Source organism: Bactrocera latifrons, unplaced genomic scaffold, assembly GCF_001853355.1.
Source record: "Bactrocera latifrons isolate USDA-ARS-PBARC rearing strain unplaced genomic scaffold, ASM185335v1 scaffold_276, whole genome shotgun sequence".
Taxonomy (NCBI): Eukaryota; Metazoa; Arthropoda; class Insecta; order Diptera; family Tephritidae; genus Bactrocera; species Bactrocera latifrons.
In genome coordinates, this window is record NW_017536363.1 from 169,418 (window position 1) to 188,728 (window position 19,311).

Here is a 19,311-nt window from a genome sequence, read left to right on the forward strand (position 1 = left end):
AGTTGAACTTCCATAACTCGAAACTCTTTGAAACTCGAACTCTTGATTTGCAATGGCATTTAAAAWACTCAAACTTCCTAAACTCGAAGTTCCCCATAACTCGTACTTTTTAATTGGCAAGAGAAATTAAATTTCATATTATATTGCGATGGACAATGAGATTTGCTCAGCCGGAYAGATGACTTTGTATAATCGAATATTTCAGACCCAACGAATATGATTTCTAGTGCCATAAAAAATGAGGATTCTGAAAAARAAATAATTTAACCGCCATTGATGCATCACCTTCCTTTGACACTTAAAATTGCTATTTAAATAGGAATACTAATACAACTGATCACTACAAACCCTACACACTGAAACAAACGAGAAAAAATATATGTACAGTACGAACAACTAATTGAAATCTAGGTAGTTGCACTTATTGAAGTTGTTGTACCCAGCGAGGAAAAATATATTATATAACAAGAAGTACGACAAATGAAAACCGTGTTATGATATAGAAAGCTTATTTTTTTATTAAAAATTTTTATTTTAAAAATATAGGGYACTGTTGTCTGCACTTTCTTCTTATTAAAGGTTTTTATTATAGCCCTCTCAAGAAGCTCCTTGTGAAATGTAATGTCTTTTATTGTAATATCGCCTTCCTTAGGCCACCGAATGCATGTGTTGAAAGATTGCATAGCAACTGATCTAGGAGGTGGAATAACATCCGCTTCGCTATCATCAGAATTTTCAATTTCTACGGCTTCTTTATCCACTTCTTGATAAGCAACACTTTCGTGTATCCATTCATCTCTTCATTTGTGAACGAATCTTTTGGTGCAAGTTCTTGTAGCATTAACATATTCCAGCACTTGCAAATGGAGCTAGCTSACACTTTTTCCCATGAACTTGCAAGAAGACAGAGAGCACGTCTTAAGTTGAATTCCTTTACTCTTTATTCCAGATCAATGCTTGTTGTTAGTCTTGTAGACAACGGGCATTTTTTGAAAATTTTGAATGCTCTAGGGTTTTTTGTTTTTTYCAATAACAAAGAAGCGTAACTTTGTGCGTACCCGAAGCATTTGTGCATGCGAGAAATGTTATTCTCTCCTTATTAACTTTCCGACCAGGAGCAGATGATTCCTTGAAGATCACCAACGTTTTATCTGGTATCTGCTTGAAAAACAATCCGGACTCGTCGACATTATAAATTTGTTCTGCAGAAAGATCAAGCTTATTATTTCTAAAACGTATTACAAATGGGTCGACGGAGGGTGTCTTATTGGAAAGCTTCTCTCCACAAATTTTCAAGTGGCGGAGGCCATATCGCTTTTTGAAATACCCAACCATTACTTKCATGAAAACATCTTGTCTTTTCTTTTATTTTTTTATGGAGTTTGCGAGCTTTGCTTTGCCGATATCGATGGATATAGGCACATTTTCACTTCTTTGTTTCAAAAACCATTTGTAGAGAGCCTTTTCCATTCTTGGGTATTCACGGTTACCTAATTTATACTGTATGTATGTTCAGTAAAAATTTACAAACTACATGTTTCATGTACAAAAAGCTTTATGCGAAGTAAATAAATATAATTGTGTATAAATCTATATTTTACAGCATTTTGAAAAAAACTTTTATAAATCGAAGTCTCTCTAATTTGAAGTTTTTTTCCGAATTGTGGTGATTCGAGTTAGGGAAGTTCAAYTGTTTTATATTCTTAAATAGATATTTATGTACATATATACATATGTACATATACAACATATCGAGTAAGCAGTTCTACCTCATATCTCAAAAGCATACTAAAACAGATATGAATGTTAAAATGCTTTTCTTTTGACGTTATACTTATGCAACTACCTACACAGAGTATGTAAATAATTGCATGTRCATATGTATGWATGTACAATATGTATCAAGTTTGTTGCAAAAGGCATATTATTCAGTTTCTTGATGATAACACACTTATTAGTCATTTCAACGGAATTTCGAAGCACAATGCTTCATGCTTCAGTTAGTGACCAACGTTCCCTCTTCCGTTATGACCGTAATGACAACGTAAAAATCTGTTATCCTCATTTGTTCACATTTGAGCAATGTTACCGAAGTATACATTGTCCAATGTAAAATTAATTTAAGCAACAGTTGATTACAATTATTTTTAAATGGGTAGATCATTTTTAATAGTTGGATCTGACAAATTATAACTGAAAAGATAGATCTATACAATATCATTTTCAAACGAAAATCAAAAACAGTAGATTTCTACGTTCAATAGGGATATCACTTTTGACAAATTTCGTTTGATACGGGTGGTAAGTACGGAATGGCGGTATGTCTCTGACTAATTCCAGTATAAACGTAAATAGCGATGACTGCAAATCTTGACTCGTGGAATGTGAAATGAGTTGCATGTAAAAGGACGGTAAAGAGTGATATAAAGAATACACTTTTTAATGRCATCGACATTTTTTGATAAAGATGGATAAAAATATTAGTCATAATAATTCTTTGAAAACGTCTCATTTACACATGTGTATGTAAGTATACCTTTCTTTTTCTGCGTCTATTTAATGCATGCATACACATTTATAATAAACTAAATATACATATGTTTAAGAATGTACAATATTTTTTTGAATTGGGGCTCCCGCAAAGATTTGAAATCATCTGAATAGTTAGTTTATGTAGAACCTACTACATCCGCTAAATAAATAACTAGATTGCAAAAATTATTTCACATAATTCATACGAGTAGAGCACCCTATATTGTCAATGACAGATTCATTAAAGTTTGCTGGGAGTTATTGTTTTATTTTTCGCTGATGATGCAGAGTAGCGGAAGTCAATGTTTACGTGTCAACAATCGCACGCAATACAGCCAGCACAGAATTGCTACATTCACATATACCTTACACATATACTGTGGTTTAATCCAAGCACGAGAATTAAGGGTTTTATAACATATAAATAAATATAACATATAATAGATTATAACATAGAAATCAAAGACATTTCAAAATCTTCATATGTACTTATACCGGCTTCAAGAGAAGATGCCCCACCCAAATAACAATTTTGACTTACCCAAGTCTTCCATTATACTGGTTTTAGCTTTTACTGATGTCGATCAATTGGAATGCAAGAACTCGTCAGAAAATGAATTGGCACGGCTTAAATAGTCGCTCTTCTTTTTAACTTTACTTCAATGAAGGTTACTGATTTGCACACAAAAAAACAACAAAATATGTGTAGCACCACACAAAAATCTTATTATATATAATATTTCACTATATATGTATGTATATAAGTATGTATAATTAATCACAGCTTAAACTTAAAAAAATGATCCTCAATAAGTTGGCAATAACTTAGCTGAGCCAGAAAAACCGAGTTTATTCACTTTAAACAATACTCTACAAACTCTAATTGACGGCCAAATGGATTCGCAACGGAATGAGACAAGTTTTACCTATAGCGATGGACCAAGCTATCGATAAGTTATACCGATTAACTTCTCTCCATTTTAATTTASGCGGATTTTAAATGCACATATTGTTTATAAATGCTTCAATAATTTTTAATTTTCGTAGTTTTTTTATTTAATATAAGTTTAACCACAGCAAAATGTAAAATAAAAGCAATGATTAATATATAGCCTTATAAATTCCGAGATTAACGTAAATGTGCATTAAASAAATCGATTCCAAAATAAAAGGCGACATCTGCGCACCAATAGCAAGCTTACATAATGAGGACAGGGTTGTTCATTCTTAAGTAATAAATCAGCTGATTTTATAAAACTATGGGAAACAATAACTTTGTTTCATACGTCCGTTATTACACATGGCAACTTTTTTGCGGCAATTCTTGGTTTATTGGCGAGTTGGCGATGAGGAGAGAAGAATCGCGCCGAGTTTCCAGTGTTCAGCACTTCGTAACAGTTCGCTGCGACGTTTTTCAGCATTCGTGTTCTTTCTTTCGTGTACATAGTTGCATTTGCGTATATTTTTTTGAAATTAATATTTTGAATATATTTAAAAAATTTAATTTCATCTTTTGATAAGAAATTTGCAAATATGTATACCAATATACATAATATAATATAAAAATTTTGCAAAATGAATTATGACCAAAAAAACCAATTAATTAAAGACATTGTGAAATGTATGGAGGATGCTATAAAAATTGATTCAGACAATAGGGAAAAGGGTGATGTATGTGAAGGTCTGTTATGTAATCTTTGTTTTAATTTTGAATTATAAATAAAATGTATTTCTAATTGACAGAACTGATTAATATACGTGATAGAGTGGCCCAAATACCTTTAAGGAAAACAGACGACAGTGGGTTAAAGKAAAGAATATACAATGGGTTAAAGTATAGTGAAAGAGAATGAGAAAAAACTCGAACAGAGTTGCGCAACATAAATTGCTCGTGTGAATGTAATGGGCGACAGCAAAAGAGAATCGCCCGAGAATTAGCAACAAAAGTTGCCGTGTGTAATAACAGACTACCTGATTTAGCTCTGACAGACGAGCAAAATTAATGCGCCTTAAGCAACGCAAATACGCATTGAAATTTTATGGTGAAAGACGGCAGACTTGTGCATTTAGACAGCTGATGGTGAAATTTGTTTATTTATTACAAAAAAAAAAAAAATGAATAAGACAAATTATTAATAGAACTTTTGGGGTATTTGGAAAATCAATATAAATTAAAAGAAAAATTCTATTATTATTAACTACGTCAAAAGATAATAGAGTGAAATTAAAAGCAATAATTGATTGTAATGTAGAAAAAGTTAAGAATATTGGAAAAATGGATAGCAAATTGTGCGTTGTTTACTTTCTGAAATCTAAAAACATTAAAATTTGTTTATGTTAATATACTTGCACATAATTTAATTAGCAATATAAAAACTGCTAACCTCTGATGCTGTAAACGCAAAGGAGGCGGCAGACTTCAAGCGACATCTGTSAAAATTCTCAAATTTGGTAAATTCAGCTAAATGCWCGAAATTCTTGGGCATTGCAAACTTGCATTAACATGGGTGAAATGCGCAAATAAATKTAAATTRAGCCCGCTAATATGCATTRGCGCTGTCGTCTGTCAGGGCTATTACTCTCATAATAAGTGATGTAATATATTATAATTTTTAAATATGAAATCTTATGTTTCAAGRAAATGCATTTATCGAAAATAGTAGATTTCTCAAGATAGTATGATAATGTTTTTAATGACAACACTTAAAAATTAATGAATCGAATTTTCATTTTCTTAATTCAAAATTTAAAAAATAAACAAAATTAAAGCAAATACGTCAAATATCTGGAGCTATTTTCACTAACAGAAGCTAGCATCTCCCTCTGCTTCTTACGCTCTCAACTTGTGCTCTATTCTGCTAATATTTTGGGCGGGGATAACGGGATTCCCAACTTCAGAGATAAAGACATGTCCAACTCCTCTCTCAYTGGAAGGGAGAGAGCAATTGCTAAACGYCAAAACCTCCTGAACTTTGATAGTTGAATYGAGTTCAGGAGGTTTTRACATTTAGCAATTGGAAACGAGCGATGGCCAGATTGAAATYTTACCAAAAAAMAWATGTAAACGGAGGGATTTGTTGCATTGTTCAATACCASTTACAAGAAATGTAAAACAATGAAAATTAAATAAATTTATGAAATTTAAATGTATTATTGTCAATGGAAAAATGTTAAAAACAYTTATTAATTGAGAACTAACAGGCTTAATTCACGTTATTAAGTATTGAAAGATCGAAAGTCAGTTGTGTTAATATACCATAAAATCATAAAAAAGGATCTAAGTAGTTTTGCCATATAATACAAATTCACAAAAAAGGATATAATACAAATCCACACAAAGATTGTGGGGTCTAATCTGCGCCAACTACCGCGGGATAAGCCTCTTCAACATTGCATATAAGGTTTTATCGAGCGTATTGTGTGAAAGATTAAAGCCCACCGTCAACAAACCGATTGGACCTTATCAGTGTGGCTTCAAATCTGGAAAATCAACAACCGACCAGATATTCACCATGCGCCAAATCTTGGTAAAGACTCGTGAAAAGAGAATCGACACTTACCACTTCTTCGTCAATTTCAAAGCTGCCTTTGACAGCACGAAAAGAAACTGCTTTTGGTATCAACGCAAAACTAATACGGCTGTGTAAACTGACGTTGAGCAACACCAAAAGCTCCGTTAGAATCGGGAAGGACCTCTCCGAGCCGTTCGATACCAAACGATATTTCARACAAGGCGACTCCCTATCGTGCGACTTCTTCAACCTGCTTCTGGAGAAAATAGTTCGAGCTGCAGAACTAAATAGAGAAGGTACAATCTTCTATAAGAGTGTACAGCTGTTGGCGTATGCCAATAATATTGATATCACCGGCCTCAGACTGGACAAACAAAAACCAAACTCTATAAATCACTCATAATTCCCGTCCTGATATATGGTGCAGAGGCTTGGACGATGTCAACAACTGATGAGTCGACGTTGCGAGTTTTCGAGAGAAAAAGTTCGGCGTAAGATGTATGGTTCTTTGCGCGTTGGCCATRGCGAATATCGCATTCGGTGGAACGATGAGCTGTATGAAATTTGCGACGACATTGACATAGTTCAGCGAATTAAAAGGCASCGGCTACACTGGATAGGTCATGTTGTCCGAAGAGGAAGACCAGGTGGAAAAGGACCTGCCTACGCTTGGAATATCCAATTGCCGCCACGTATCGAAAAGAGAAACGCGCCGTTGTTAACTCGGCTATAATCGTGTAAGCGGTGTCTACGCCAATTAAGAAGGAGAAGAATAAATGTTGGGTGTTTTAATTCAAAATGCCCAAAAATCCTTTTTGTGTTCAATCTGGCCATAATGGAAAATGTTATAAAAACGCTTATTTTGAAGCGCTCTCACACTATAATAAGTTGGGTACGAATAATGGGATGCCCACATTTTTCCAGTGTGAGAGCGCMTCAAAATAAGCGCTTTTTATAACATTTTCCATTAWGGCCAGATCAAACAAAATAAGAATTTTTGGGCATTTAAATTAAAACGCTCAACATTTATTACGATTGCATATTATTATATATTGGAGGAGAGTTGGGGACAGAGATAAAGAGATCCCCAAYTCTTCTGTCACTGGAAATGTGAGAACCGCGCACCTACCGAACTTTGACAGTTGACTGCATTGGGTAGGTTTTGACGTTTTGTTATTGGAATGACTAGAACGGCCAGATTGAAATKATATCACAAATATATGTGAACGGAGGAATTTAAGTTCCACAAAACAACTAAATTGAGTGAAGGTATTTAATGAAGATTCAAATTTTATTATTAAGAGTTTTTAAACCATTTTTGTTAACTTTAATGAATAAGTCAAAATACAGTTAATATGTTTGTGGATGAACGACACAATGACTACGTTTATTAATCCAACTTTGTCGGATAGTGTTTCAACAGTTTTTATGCTCAGATAACAGTTTTTTTTTAATATTATTCACGGAACACATAGATGATGGCAAACAACAGCCAGAATCTCTCAAATATTAAAAAAAAAAAAACGAAGTTGTGTACACCAGTTGTTTGATATGTCAGACAAGACAATTTCGGACAATCTTTATCAAGGCGTAATTTACAATTTTTTTTTTACTCGAATTAAAGGAAATAAAATTTYTTTAGATACGCTGTATTAAAAGTTGGTATGAGTACTTTATTTTTATTCAGTGCTGATCTATTATACACAGTTAACACAATTTCAAACAAATACAATTATTTAACAAATACATCCATACATAATTATAAAGCCAATAAAATACACAAAACTACTGTTCAATAATACAAATCTATGTAACCTACTAGTATATGTAATAATAAATTGTGAAGCGATTGGACTACTAAGTAACTATTTCAGCAATTTATGTTACAAATAAGGGTTTGTATAATATACATCTACCGAAATATATGTTTACACAATTTGGATTAGGTTATACTAATTTATTTTCTAAAAAAAATTTATGAATTTTGGAAACTTCATAAATCATGTATGTACATATATAGAAAAACTGTATTTCTAATAAATATATATAATATTTGGATCTTTGATAACCAAGTGTAAAAGGTAGCTGTAAAAAGTCTTTATTAACTTCTTTATTTGAATATTTCAGTTTTCAAAAACTTGGTTTCATATTTACTTATTAAAGAAAAATTCATTAAAAACTTGTTATTTTTCAAATTGATATAACAAACAAAATCGCATTAAGTTTTAAATTAAGCAAATCTWTCACAAAAGAAGATAAACAAATTGGTTTATGTAAAAATACCACTACCATAATATTGCTAATGGTTGTTATTAGTTTACGTCAATTTCGGTTTCGATATTTTCGTATTAATTCATCTTATGCTTCTTTTTAATATAAAACTTTTATAAAATTTTGTATAAATTTTTCCAGTTTAAACAATTAATTGAGTTTGGCATTTTCTTTAAATGCTATATGTCGCCGAAATGGGCTAGGCAAGTAATGTAGTAGTAAAAGCCTCTCAAGATTTATATAAAGAAATCTAAGAGTACAGATATTATGAAATCTTATACATATACAGATGAAAATACATAAATACGAAAATTTAAGTGAAATGCGTACCGTATTGTTGCTAATGTCTTTTTTGGTGCTAAACTACTAAATGACTTTCGTCAAAAAATGATTGCCAGTACATACATATATTTAGATATCATATATATTAGGTATACAAAATGTGCTTAAAGGTGTAAATTCATATTATATTGTTCATATTCGCTCTTGATCATTCAAAAATGTTGAGCATAAACTTCACGACGTTGTTCATTAACTTAAAACACTGATATGAATAAGTGATATGGGGAGCCTGAAGTCTGCATAATAATGCTGCTCTCATATACTTACATTTGTATATATTGTATAAGTATGTAAGTAACAATTGAAAATGTGATTTGTGTGCTCAGTTATATGTAGTCCACATAAGTAATTTTACTTCTTTATAAGCACTTTTCTAGTTTTTACTTTGTCCGCTTTAAAAACTGTTGATATTCAAGAGAAATAAATTCTTATAACACATATCAGGATGAGTATTGGTTGTATGAATTTAAAAAGCTTTCAACTATTAACTCGTAATATGTGTATCTTGAGCGTGACTACATGTTGTTTTTTAAACCGTCTAGTAACTGCGTCTGAACGAACGAAACAGACAGAAGGCGAAAAGTATGGTCAATAGCTGGAAATATAAAAAAAGTTTTTGATATATGTTTTAAGATAGTTTGCTATTACATACCTGTATACCAGCTACGCCGAGTACCACGCCCGCTAAAGTTAATGTTTTGGAGTCGAGCAGAGAGAGCAGCTTATTTAGACAGCCTTCCGAATGGGCGTGAACAGCCGTACAGTCTTGAGCTTCATTCAAATTGATGACCGTGCAGCATGCCGGTGGCAGAGAGCTGTTGTGAAATATCGGTTCCCAATCCTTAGGCCCAAAGGTTCCACAGCAATCCATCTGACGAAAAAAACAAAGTAATTTTCAATAACAAAAATCAATTAATAGTCGGGTTTATTTTAAATCTGCCATAATAGTAAAAGTAAATTGAGATTCTGTAGGCGCTTCCAAAACATATTGTGTATTATGTAATATAAAAATTTATATTGTGAACCGTCCCACTCGAAAATATTTTTACCCAATAATTCGCCGCAGTGATTGTTTGCAAACACCAGACTGTTTCTATATTTCACTTAATGAAATTAACATTTTATTCCACAGTTTCGACATTAAACTGTGGTATATCTAATATTCTACGTTCAGTGAATTTTTTAAGATATATTATAATATATATTATTCGAAACACATGCGTTAAATATAATTTTATTAAGATATAAAAAAATTTTCAATTTGTTATTTTTTTTTTTCGAATGAGGGATCTGTACATAAATGGGGGCACAGCGAAAACGAGTGTTTAAACTATATTTGTAGAATCTAAAACCGCAATTTATAACTATATTTCTATTGAACTATGAATAAAAATTACTCTTAGAATACATACCTCACTTTGCAAAAGCGACCAAGCATCACGATTTTCTTTGCGTTCGTTGTATTCTTTCATTGTGGAATTGAACTGTTCCTCCATTATATCACTCAGAGATGCATGTTTAACATAACCAGCTATCCCTAAACCGATTTCGAACAAGAATATAATAACCGCTAAAAGAGCGAATGACAGTATCATGCAACTATTCTCWTTCAAGGCGCCACAACAGCCGAGGAAACAGATGAATGCTATGGTTGCGCCGACTATAATCAAAATAATGGGCACAGTCCATATGTGGTCGCTAACGAAATTTGAATAATGCGCATAGTTCAACTGCACCATAGCACCTACAATTAGGATGAGCAGTCCAGTTAGCTGAATATCGAAAAAGAATAAAAAATTAGTAAATAAATAATTAATAACAACGGTGAAATGAGAAACTAAACGGATGAGATACTCACAGCGAAAAGTAAATTACAGAAAAATGTAATAAACTTCACACAAGTTAAGCCGCCAGAAGCCATTTTTCTTTATTTTCTTGCTCCAGACTTTCGATATCTAAAAAAATAAAAAAATAACTTTTTTAAAATACGAATTAATGAAAGAGTTATAATATTTAAAAGTATTTACAAATATTAACTACTTTTAGATATGTATGTGTACGTAAGCGACAGTTAAATTGGTATATTTGCTACCGAAATATTCCGTTATATTTGGCGCGAACGACTGTTTCCGCACGAGTTTTATTTATATCTGCCTCGTTAATCGAACATCCAATTGTTTGACGATTGAGTATGTGCGAGCGGTAGTACACTGCCGCCTGTAAATTGCACTTTTAACGAGACAAATGTGCTTATCCGTCACCTGCAAGCTGGTATGTTCCTATACTCTTTGACATATGCGACTTACATATGTATACATATATATAATATTTGTATAGACGACTAAAAACAGTTTATGTGGTGACCAAATGCGGTTGTGGTCAATACAGTGGAAACACAATGAACCAAATCGAAAAATAAATCAATACTGCCATGCAAGTACGCAAGTATAAGCCGTGGCAACAATGGACATTACCAACCCTGAACCCTACGACACCATTCCACCGTAAACTTCAGCCGCTGGCGCTGCACGAACGCACCCCACAGCCCCAATGAAAGAGCGAAAGTGTCAGAAGGTCTTCATTTTTATCCATGACGAACTTTAACGGTGCTTCAGATTTGTAAAATAATCAGTCTATGGTAAATTAAAAGTTATGTATGTATGTATATATATCAGATTGTCCGTTAATTCAAAAGTCCGTTAATTAAAAAAAAAATGAATATATATGTATATATATTCTAAATCCATTGAAGAAAAGAAGGAAGAAGGATCAGTGACGTTGTCTCCAAGGTCGTGCGATTTAACACCTTTAAAGCCACGCTCAGTTTACATCAATGACCTGAGCATTCATAACAAAGATTTACTACTGTGATCAAATTGAAAGATGAATATTTATTTTTTTCTGTAAGTTGGTAGTACTGTTAGTGACATCTATGCTAAATTTCACGTCAAAATATTGATTAATATTTGTGATATGCGTCATTTTGTAAGACTTTAGAAGTGAATTTTTCGATTTTCACTATGTCTGAATTTATTGACTGCATAGGTTATTCGTGATCATTTCGCCGCATTTTCAATTAATATCGTGCCGCAAACACCACATTCGCCTGGTTTAAGTTCGTGTAACTTCTTGCTATTCAGCAAATTCACATTACCACTCCGAGGACACCGTTTTGACTCCATTGAGGATATAAAAGCTGAAAATAAGAAGGCTTTGATGGCTATCACGACGGAGGTACTATGATGACTGGAAAATTCGTTGGCATAAGTGTATTACTGCGGGAGGGGATTACTTTGAAGGAGATGAAATGGACAAAATTCAATTTCTAAATTTCAATTTGATCACAGTAGTATACAGTATGAGGCTGATACGTATTCAGCATGGTACTATATTTGTGGTAAATGCAGACACCCCAAAGTTTGATTAGTAAATTCCCTTCTAAATCCATATTTCTAGTATTACTTTCAAAGTAAAATTTCTACCGAACGGTCCCATACCCACATATAATATTTTATAATGATCAGCGTGACGAACTGAGTTGTGCATAACCTATACACCCGAAGTGCGTAAATTTATGAAATTAAAATTTTGTCTTACTCTTGTTTATACACTTATTTACTTGAGTGCAGGGTATTAAATAAATACCTTTTTTTGTGTAATTATATATTATATATATATACATACATGTGTATGTATATGTACATATAAGTGGTGATTCCATTTGCGCGTCTTTCTCTATTACCAGTCGAAGAGTGAGAATTCCAAGTCAGTAAACCTTTTACTTGAGAATCGACAGCTGCCACATTTTTCTATTCCTACTGAAGTGTTCTAGTTTTATTTTCTTTCGAACAGGCGGTATTTAATTATTCAGTTATCAATGCTATTTTGGATTTACCGTAACATGAAATGAGTGAGACGAGCAGYTAACTTCCGATCTCACCTTCTATTGCAAGCAATTATTGGCAAATTACATGACCCAATTCGAATAAAATCGATATGCACCTGATAAAGTGAAGAACTAATATCTTCTATATATCCACATATGCAATTATGCATTAAGCAATATACGTATAGTAAATAAATGCGGTAAACCACACKGAAATATAAGAATGCGAAAATATTATATATTATAACAATAATAATAAAAAGATGGCAAAAGTTTAGCSGGCACGCTCGTTTTGATAAAAACCAAATTTTTTCATAATAACATTTTTTAAGCTTGATGGTTGTTTTCAGAAGATATCAGTTTAAATCCGCTATTTTCATTTACTCGTCAATTTATGGGCTTTTCATGCATAATATTTAAATTGAAACCGTTATTATCGGACTATAGTGAATGTTATATTAATAACGTACAATAACATCCGGCCGAAAGCCATCGCATGTAACCATAATTCGAATTCAAAATAAACGCCACGCAACAACTCTAGGGAATTCATGAAATAAATGCCTTTTTCAASTCCAGTTGCACTTTTTTATAAATGGGCTTTCGAGTCGGGGTGGATATCCCGTCTTATCGACGGTTTTGACGCTTCACCTTCCTCCAAGCAGCTCTTTATTTTTCTGGTACCGCTTTACCAAGTTTCCAAACGTGACATCGCCGCATCGCATGCATTGTTTGAAAATSAAAATCGTTATAATATGAGAACTCTCACGGTGAATTTGCACAAATATTCTGGTACAATTCGAGTCTATACTTTAAAATCAATTTGGCACACTACTGGTTTAGAAGAGAGCACTGTGTTGCGCTAATCTAAATATATCTTTTATCTGCCCAAGGATTAACAACTCGGCGATAAAACCAATTTGTAACACACAGACCTACTATGTACTATCTGAAAAGGATTCTTTCCAAATTTCAATTATCTATTTCAGACATCGACAGATATTTTCGGTAAATAGTCGACTATAAGCACTGGAGTCCATATCTTCGGCACCTAAGGTCTTACAGAGCTTTGGTTCGATTTGGAAAATTGTTAGTCACATACTTCAAAAGGACTTTTGTGTAAAGTTTTATCTCATTAAATTAATTACTTCTTGATTTGTATGCAAGARAGTGAAAGACTTATATGAGATTTAGAATTGTGTTTACCATATAACACAATTTTAAATCTCGGAGGCATATAGGCGTGGTTGTAGAGCGATTTCGCTCATAATCACACTGTAATATAGGAGTATCAAAGGAATGTTGTCGAATGTAATTGAAATCGGTTGAACAGGTACCGATATATTTTATCTAAAAACTCGTCCTCACTTTTTTGCCAAGAAGTAYTTGTACCAAGTTTCATCAAGATATTTWAATTTTTASTCAAGTTATCACTTGCACAGACGGCGAACAGATGGTCACTCGGAATTCAACACGTCTCATCATCCTGATCATTTATATGCTTATACATAACTCCATATCCGTCTCTATTATTTTGAGGTTATGAAATAACCTTTAGGTGGACAAAGCTATTGTAATCTGTAGATGAGCCCTGCAGAAACAGTGTATAATAGGAGGGTGCTCATCTGCTACAACCAGTGTACATTGTTGACTTTTTATTTTTATACCCTGAACCCTGAACACGAAGCTTGTAACATCCAGAAGGAAACGTCGAAAATCATGTAATAATTTACATGTTTGTTACATGTGAATGATAGATAGGAATGTCGCCACCGCACACTGTCGTAGGACCTAATAGCCTTGCTATTCGATTTTATTGTAGCGCTCGAACCACTGGGTGACCTTAATAAAACTACTTATGTTCTTTACGCTTTTTGTATACAACCATTCAAGGTTTAGTGCTGAAATATTTTTTGTCGGATTTGTGATAAAGCTGAACATTCGCACAAGAGGTGGAAAACCGTTCCCGTATCCCTTTCTTGCTTGCAGCTGTGGCAGCTACTGTTGTAAGGCAGGCACCATTTTTTTGTCGGAAAATTTAACAATTAAAATCAAGTTSTTGTGTGRTAAATCTGTTATCTTACAAKATATATTCCCGAAATTCGGCATAGACTATTAACTAAAGTATCGCTATAATCTCTAAAGAAATTGTTTAGATGGAATAGGTATAGCATATAGCAGCCATACAAACTGAACGATCCAAATKAAGYTCTTGTATAAAAATTGCTTTATCTGTGAATAATATTTTAGACCGAACWTTTGTTAACGTTTTTTCATTTTTTATTCATGAATGTTTGTCTATCACATACATATACATATGCCGCATGCATACTACATATGTACTAATCCATATGCATTTTTGAGAGTACTGTCTTTCACGCATTGTAGCATACGCTGACCTTCCTTAAATAGCGAGTTCAAATCGAAATTGGACAGCATATTAGAAAAATGTATGATTTACGCATGATATAATTAATGAAATCGACTCCATTCTCATGTCAACATTTTGAATAAATTGCTTTCATTGCTATATACATAAAAATAACCCTCTACAAAACAAAAAACTTTATAGTTACAATTAAATTTAAAAACATAGATTGGTAAATGTTGGGTCCATAACGAAGAAGGTAGCGAAAAAATTATTTTTCATAATCGGGCCGAAGACCGCCAATTCAGAAGATAGTTTACAGGAAAAAATCTATGAACATCCCTGTGTATGACCGACCAGCAATTTTACAAACCAAACCCTGGCGCGAAAAAAAATTAATTGAGATCAGATCCATATACGATATGTATATCCACATCCAAATTTATGTACATAAGTACATATTTAAGAAAATATACATATGTATGTATATAAAGTAATTTCCTGATTTGGTTTGGATATTGTTTTTCTATATAAACTAATTCAGGGAAATACTCTTTTACATCTTTATTAGCAATATTTCTTAAAAAAAAATACTAAAATTTTTTGACATATTTTCATAATTTAACAATATTTCAACATTTGTATGTATGCCTGTGGATGTGAGCATTCACCTATCAACGATGTTTTTGTTTTGTCTGCTTTATCACATTTCCRCATCTCAAACTTGTAAATATTTGCATGTATGTATAAGATTTATTTATGTTTATATTCGTTCAGTATTACCTGAGTTACCACCAAAGTACTAAAATAYTATGCTAACCAAAAAAATTAATTGTATTCCACAAAAATCCTATTTCGCAGTTCTCTTTGTTGTTTTTTATAAATAAAAAAAATTTAAAATCCTTTTCACCACTTCGCAGCTCAAGATGTGACTGAAAAAAACTGACTCCAAATATAAGTGATAAGTTGTGCAAAAGTGTAGTAAAGGTACCAAAGGTAGCTGAAATATGGTTGCCATCTTTATATTTTGTATGATTTAGTTCGCTGTTAATTTACATCCTTGAAGGCTCTTTTTATGAACTTCATAACAAATTTGTTATAGAGTAAAAAGCAATTTAGCAATATAAGTAAGGTCGAAATTGGAAAAATTAGCAAACAAATTCAATTAAATATTAATAAAGATCGATAAATAGACTCAGGTTAATTTTGTAATTCCGTAATTGTTAATAGAGTCCAATAATATTGGGCAGGAAATAAACGCATTTGCAACTTTTACAAATTATTTCATAGATAACTAATTCCGGATTTTTTTTTTTCAAATTAGAAATTTGGCGCTTTTAGAAAAATTGAATATTAAAAACATTTATAAATAAAAAAAAATTTAAACTAATTTTTAGAACACTAAAAAACTAATTCAATCTATTTCAGTACGCTGAGGGGGATGAATGTAGTAGTTTCGATTTAAATCTATAACTTTTGGCAAGCTTGTACGCAACAAAAATGATGGTGGTGAGATTAAGAGAAATACCTATGCAAACAGTACTGTACAGTGCGCTCTCATACATATGTCTCTTATACACATCTAAATACCTATGCAAACAGTACTGTACAGTGCGCTCTCATACATATACCGTGCCTCTAACTTTAATAAATTGAATACCGGCGCATGAATTTATAAACGAACTCTACTGTTTATAAATAACTTGATGTAAGTTTATTTTAGTTATTTATTTATTTTAAACAATAACACTTGCCTTGTTCTTCCAAATATATGTAATTTTTTGTTGAAAAGAATATTTACAATATTATCGCCGAATTCGTACCAATCAACACAAAAAACAAGCGCAAAGAATCATTACAAAAACATAAAATGAAAACGTCACACAGAAGCAGAAATGGAATTGACGTTCAAAGAAATGGACGGTAGATACAGGGATGTTACTCTATTGAAATGGGAATACAGTAGCGCACCATAATATTAGTAAAACAAAGAAACTAAAATTCTTAATATCAGCTAAATGGAAGCTAAGGGAACTACTAAATCGATACAATCCATTTTGGGCACACAGTCGTTATATTACAGAAAATAATTTTCTCTGAATCTTAATTATACATAAATCTCACGCATTGCCACCTTGTCGTAAGGTGGCATACTTCATAAGCACTATTGGTRCAAAATTTTATCTCTTTATATTATTTGCTTCTCTATTTTTATTTTGGAAAGGGAAAATTTAAAATCAACCGAGCAGATCCCGAGATATTTGATTTCACCTGAAAGAGGGCGTAGCCACTCCTATTTTTCAATTTTGACCCTGGCTCTTATAAAGCTGTCAAATGCCATCCCGATTTAGCGCACTTTTAGTAGTTTTTAACTGTACAGTTGTATGGGGAGTGAGCGGGGTTATAATGCGATTTCAATAATTTTCGCGCCGCTGGTAGGGATTGTTATAGAATTTATTTCGATTATTTATTCTTGAACGGTTTGAAGGATATGTACATTAAACATATTCAGATTCGGGGCCACTACCACTTATTCAAAATTTTTGCCCCATAGATGCTCCTTATTACTGCGAACCTCTATGTAAAATTACAGTTCATTACAGACGTTTTGTGGGCGTGGTAATGGTTTAATTACACGGGATCTACGAACTCGTAATTTTGGCAGCTTGAGCAACGGACGGACAGGTCACCCGGATTTCAGCACGTATCGTTATCTTAATCACTTAGATATATACTCATAACCCAATGTTTATCTCGCTCATTTTACAAGAAACTTGGCTTAATTGTATAAGGCAATTTAGCAAAATTTATTTATTCGCTACTTTATTTCTTCCATTTTTTTTCCTTTATTGAATTCTAAATTGTATAAACACTGTGACGTATTTTTCATCTAACGGTTGTTTATATTGCCTAAACTTAATCATGTTAGATATGAATCAGGACGAAATTTTAAACTTCAAAAAAATTGGTGGTAGACCGGTTTTATGACAATGAGCGTAGCACCTGCTACTCTTAACTAAAGTCACACATTTTCGCTCCTTCTCGACCAATTTTAACCAAATTCGCTAGGTAAAATTGTCCTCATATTTCAACATTTAATTCTATCTCTTTCTTCAACTCCCGGTAGAAAAATGTCAAAATCGGACCATAACTATTCAAGGCCGAGATATCGAAGACGTAGGCCCAAGTGCTTATGGCTGACATTTTCCCGAATTATCGGTGAATGTGTAAGATATATAATTGAAATTCGGTGAGGAATCCTTCCTTGTAAGTCTGTACGTCAACAATGGGTTGAATCGAGTCAGTACTTTCCTTAGCTCCCATATACCTAATAGTAATATTTTGAGCTTCCGGTTGAATTCACTCCTTATATATTGGTGATGGTATGTGAAGTATCTTAATGAAACATTTCATTCTGTTAATACTTAAAATGTAGTTATTACAAAAATAGATAAAATTGGGTCAGTACCCCTATATCTTATGTAACTAATAATTGGTTTTATATCGTATATGTATGTATATTGTTCAATATGTAATATCTTAGCATAATTAACTAAACGTACATATAATATTGGATATATACTATAGTTTAATGCTAAAAACACATATGTATGTGAAATTATACTTATAATGACGAGGTAGCTTGGAGCCTGGAGATGGACATCGGCTACTTTTTAAAGTTTTATGTTAAAAGTCAAAACAATTCATAAACATATGCAAAAATTATATTTCAAATAAACATGTGTTCAATATTTTTTTACTTGAAAAATACAAAATAGTATCACACAGCAGGGTACAGTAATTTTTGTTTTCATATGTATCGGGGTTATACTGATAGTTGTGACTGAACAGGAAAAAGTTGTACCATAATTTATTGTATCAGTATTTGAACTGCAACGATAAAATTTGTGTTTCCTTAGGTGTACTACTGTCTAGATTTTAGCCGTCGATTTTGCAATTATATATGATTAATGTTGAACAAAATAATACCATATGATGGGACAAAGGGCGTGAGACGCGTCCCCTCTTCTGCTTTATATTGGAATGTGAATGTTAGAGAAAGCTTAGGCTGATACAGTTTAAACATTATATATTAAAACACTAGCCTACGAGTAGTACAAAGCCTTCAAAGACGGTCGAGGGATCGTTGAAGACATGCATCGCTCTGGACTACAATCGATCTCTTCAAGTAATGAAAATATTAAAATATGAATATGGTGGTTGAAAATCGTTAATGAGATGGCAAGAGAACACGACAACTCTCGAATGATTTTGGTAAATATTTTGAATATGAAACGCGTTCTAACTAAACTCGTACCGATAAAGCTGAATTGTTTTCAATAAGGGTTCCGTAAACAGGTCTCTTTGGACATGCTTCTTTTGTTTGCAATATCTTTTTT

At 32.6% G+C, this 19,311-nt stretch overlaps 3 protein-coding genes across 5 annotated transcripts in view; 1 reads left to right on the forward strand and 2 right to left on the reverse strand.

Moving 5' to 3' along the window:
• LOC108970009 (leupaxin) overlaps positions 1 to 3,441 on the reverse strand; it is a 68,721-nt gene extending 65,280 nt beyond the window's left edge. The window contains exon 1 of the mRNA XM_018935092.1: positions 3,074 to 3,441. Coding sequence (XP_018790637.1) covers positions 3,074 to 3,086 — 13 coding nt within the window. The 5' untranslated portion in view covers positions 3,087 to 3,441. The remainder of the gene's footprint in view (positions 1 to 3,073) is intronic.
• A 5,262-nt stretch (positions 3,442 to 8,703) lies between these two features.
• On the reverse strand, positions 8,704 to 16,696 carry LOC108970011 (CD63 antigen). 2 transcript variants are annotated; one of them, XM_018935097.1, is made up of 5 exons: positions 16,666 to 16,696; positions 10,516 to 10,612; positions 10,070 to 10,429; positions 9,310 to 9,528; positions 8,704 to 9,252 (listed from the first exon to the last, which is right to left on the reverse strand). In XM_018935097.1, the coding sequence occupies exons 2-5, from the start codon at positions 10,576 to 10,578 to the stop codon at positions 9,196 to 9,198; spliced, it is 699 nt and encodes a 232-aa protein (XP_018790642.1). In that variant the 5' UTR covers positions 10,579 to 10,612; positions 16,666 to 16,696; the 3' UTR covers positions 8,704 to 9,195. The 2 variants fall into 2 exon arrangements, with proteins under 2 accessions (XP_018790642.1, XP_018790641.1); XM_018935096.1 differs by lacking the exon at positions 16,666 to 16,696 and adding an exon at positions 15,695 to 15,848.
• Positions 16,529 to 19,311, forward strand: part of LOC108970012 — an 82,453-nt gene continuing 79,670 nt past the window's right edge. For both annotated transcript variants that reach the window (XM_018935098.1, XM_018935099.1), the window contains exon 1: positions 16,529 to 16,619. The gene's annotated coding sequence lies outside the window, so the exon portion shown is untranslated. The remainder of the gene's footprint in view (positions 16,620 to 19,311) is intronic.